Consider the following 2,300-nt stretch of genomic DNA (forward strand, 5'->3'; position numbering starts at 1 on the left):
CATCCCGTTTTGCACAGAAACGCTGAATGGCAATATTTTAGTGCATTACTTCAGAGAAACTGCTTAATCTTCCTGTCGTGCTCCTTCTACTTTTAATCCTCTTATGCTTTATTCTCTCTCTTTTTCTCCCCCTGCAGAAGCAGATCATCGTGGACCCGCTGAGTTTCAGCGAGGAGAGGTTTCGGCCTTCTCTCGAGGAGCGTCTGGAGAGCATCATAAGTGGCGCCGCCCTCATGGCTGATTCCTCCTGCACGCGTGATGACCGGCGTGAACGCATCGTGGCCGAATGCAACTCCGTGCGACAGGCGCTGCAGGATCTGCTCTCAGAGTACATGGGCAATGTAGGTGCATGTCAAATACTGTTTATCCTTCTCGTTTACTGCTTTTCCCCTTCCACAGTCCCACATCCCTGAATTGCGATGCCGAGTACCCACCTGCTACATGAGACCGATGCTCTCCTGCAGGGAAGGAGAGGGGAGTTTTATTTCAGGGACAGTGCACACATCACGTTCGCCGGGTAGTGTTGTATAAAGACCTCCAGTCTCAGCACAATTTGTCCTGTGCTGCCTAGCTTTTCAAGAGAGGGGTTCAGTACACACAAGCCCCCTCCTGTGATACTGATCTGTGTGTTGAATTGTTTGACTGCTGTTGTTTTCAAACAATTCCCTTTGTTTGCTCACCAGTATTGGTTGTACTTTTTTTATTATTATATATTTATTTATTTATTATTTTTTTCGGTCTTTCGTTTAATTTGTTTTTCTTTTGCTTCTCCATTTATTATCTTGTAGTCACAGAATCTTTTTTTTTTTTTTTTTTTTTTTCTTCCCCCCCCCAAGGAAAGTTCTGAGTAGTTTAAAGAAATGTTGGTTAAAAGCAACCGCTGCACACCCCGTGACGTGCAGCACGGTGGGTGGCATGATATGCTTGTGGTCCGGTGGGTAAATGAAGAACTTGTAAGTTGTAATCTGTCACATTTGGCTATATTTGCCCCACACCGAGAGAAAATTGGCCACTTTTAGGCCATGCTGGTGTGGCGTGCTATAGTTGATAAACAAATGCAATCATTCTAATAAGTAATTTAACCAGTTTAAAACCCTACCTCATTTCCGCAGGCTAATACATTTTTTCGATTTCTAACACGCACTGAATGTCATATCATCACTCTTTTTCTCCCTCATTACATTTCCCTACATGACAGATCTTTGTTTTAACCTACCTCTTTCCCCATCTTTGTCTCATTTCCAAATGGAGTAACCTTTGTTTCCAAGTAGCCAATCAGATTTGTTGTTTTTGGCTGTCCTGGTACTGCATTCCATCTGTTTGTTGGAAATAACTACAAATATATTGCTTTCTAGATATCTAGTAAGGGCTGCGTGATTAATTGAAATAAAACCAAACTAAAAAAAACTGCTTGTTTCAGAGTGAAGCATGATCATACACATAAGCAGATCAATATGCGCCAGTGATTGCAATGTCTCAGAGTGGCTTAGTTGTTTTTTTTAGAAATGTTTATATTTAGTAATTAATTATAATTAATAACAATTATTTAGTAATAATAACGATGATGATGTTGAAGATTATTTAATAGCGCCCTCTCTCTAAAACCACCAAATTTAACAGCCCTACAAATAAGCAAAGCAAAAAAAAAATGTATATATATAAAATTTTTTTTTGCTTCGCTTATTTGTAGGGCTGTTAAATAAATATATATATATATTTATTTAACAGCCCTACAAATAAGCAAAGCAAAAAAAAATTATATATATATATATATGGGCGATTCCACAGTTTAGGCCTAACTGCAAGGACAATAGCCTGCAAAATCATTGTCCTCAGGTTAACATCCTGAGAAAACCTGGGGTACAGCTGTGTGAAAAGCAGGATAAATCTGGCAATGGTAAACTACTAAAATTTAATCAAACGTATGTAACATGGATGGAAAAACAGTGTAAATTCAAGCAGAAAGTGTACTTAATCTAATTCAGTTTAATAAAATTCTGGTTGAATCCCAGTTCATGTTTTGCTTTGTTCCTAATTTGGTATAGTTATGAGTCATGCGTTGTGTATGGTTCACAAAACTGGTAATAGGACTTCCATGCAGGCAGGGTGGCCATCTAATATTATCTGTTCTATAAACTTAAAGGTGCATTTTTGATTCTGGTATGTTCATAAACTGAAAGCCAGCAAAATTACTAACAAATACCACAGGTATATTTTTCAAATTTATTTGCCAAATGTAGAAGCCAAAGGAACTCCTACAAGTGTGCAAAGTTATAACGTGTGTAACGTGGACGGAAAAA

At 38.4% G+C, this 2,300-nt stretch overlaps 1 protein-coding gene across 1 annotated transcript in view; it reads left to right on the forward strand.

The window, feature by feature from the left end:
• The window catches only part of LOC107594945 (catenin alpha-1), a 123,827-nt gene that overhangs the window by 31,993 nt on the left and 89,534 nt on the right, over window positions 1–2,300 (forward strand). The window contains exon 7 of the mRNA XM_016285176.1: window positions 138–341. Within this exon, the coding sequence (XP_016140662.1) occupies window positions 138–341 (204 nt within the window). The remainder of the gene's footprint in view (window positions 1–137; window positions 342–2,300) is intronic.

This window comes from Sinocyclocheilus grahami, unplaced genomic scaffold, assembly GCF_001515645.1.
Source record: "Sinocyclocheilus grahami isolate Dianchi unplaced genomic scaffold, SAMN03320097.WGS_v1.1 scaffold193.1, whole genome shotgun sequence".
Lineage (NCBI taxonomy): Eukaryota > Metazoa > Chordata > Actinopteri > Cypriniformes > Cyprinidae > Sinocyclocheilus > Sinocyclocheilus grahami.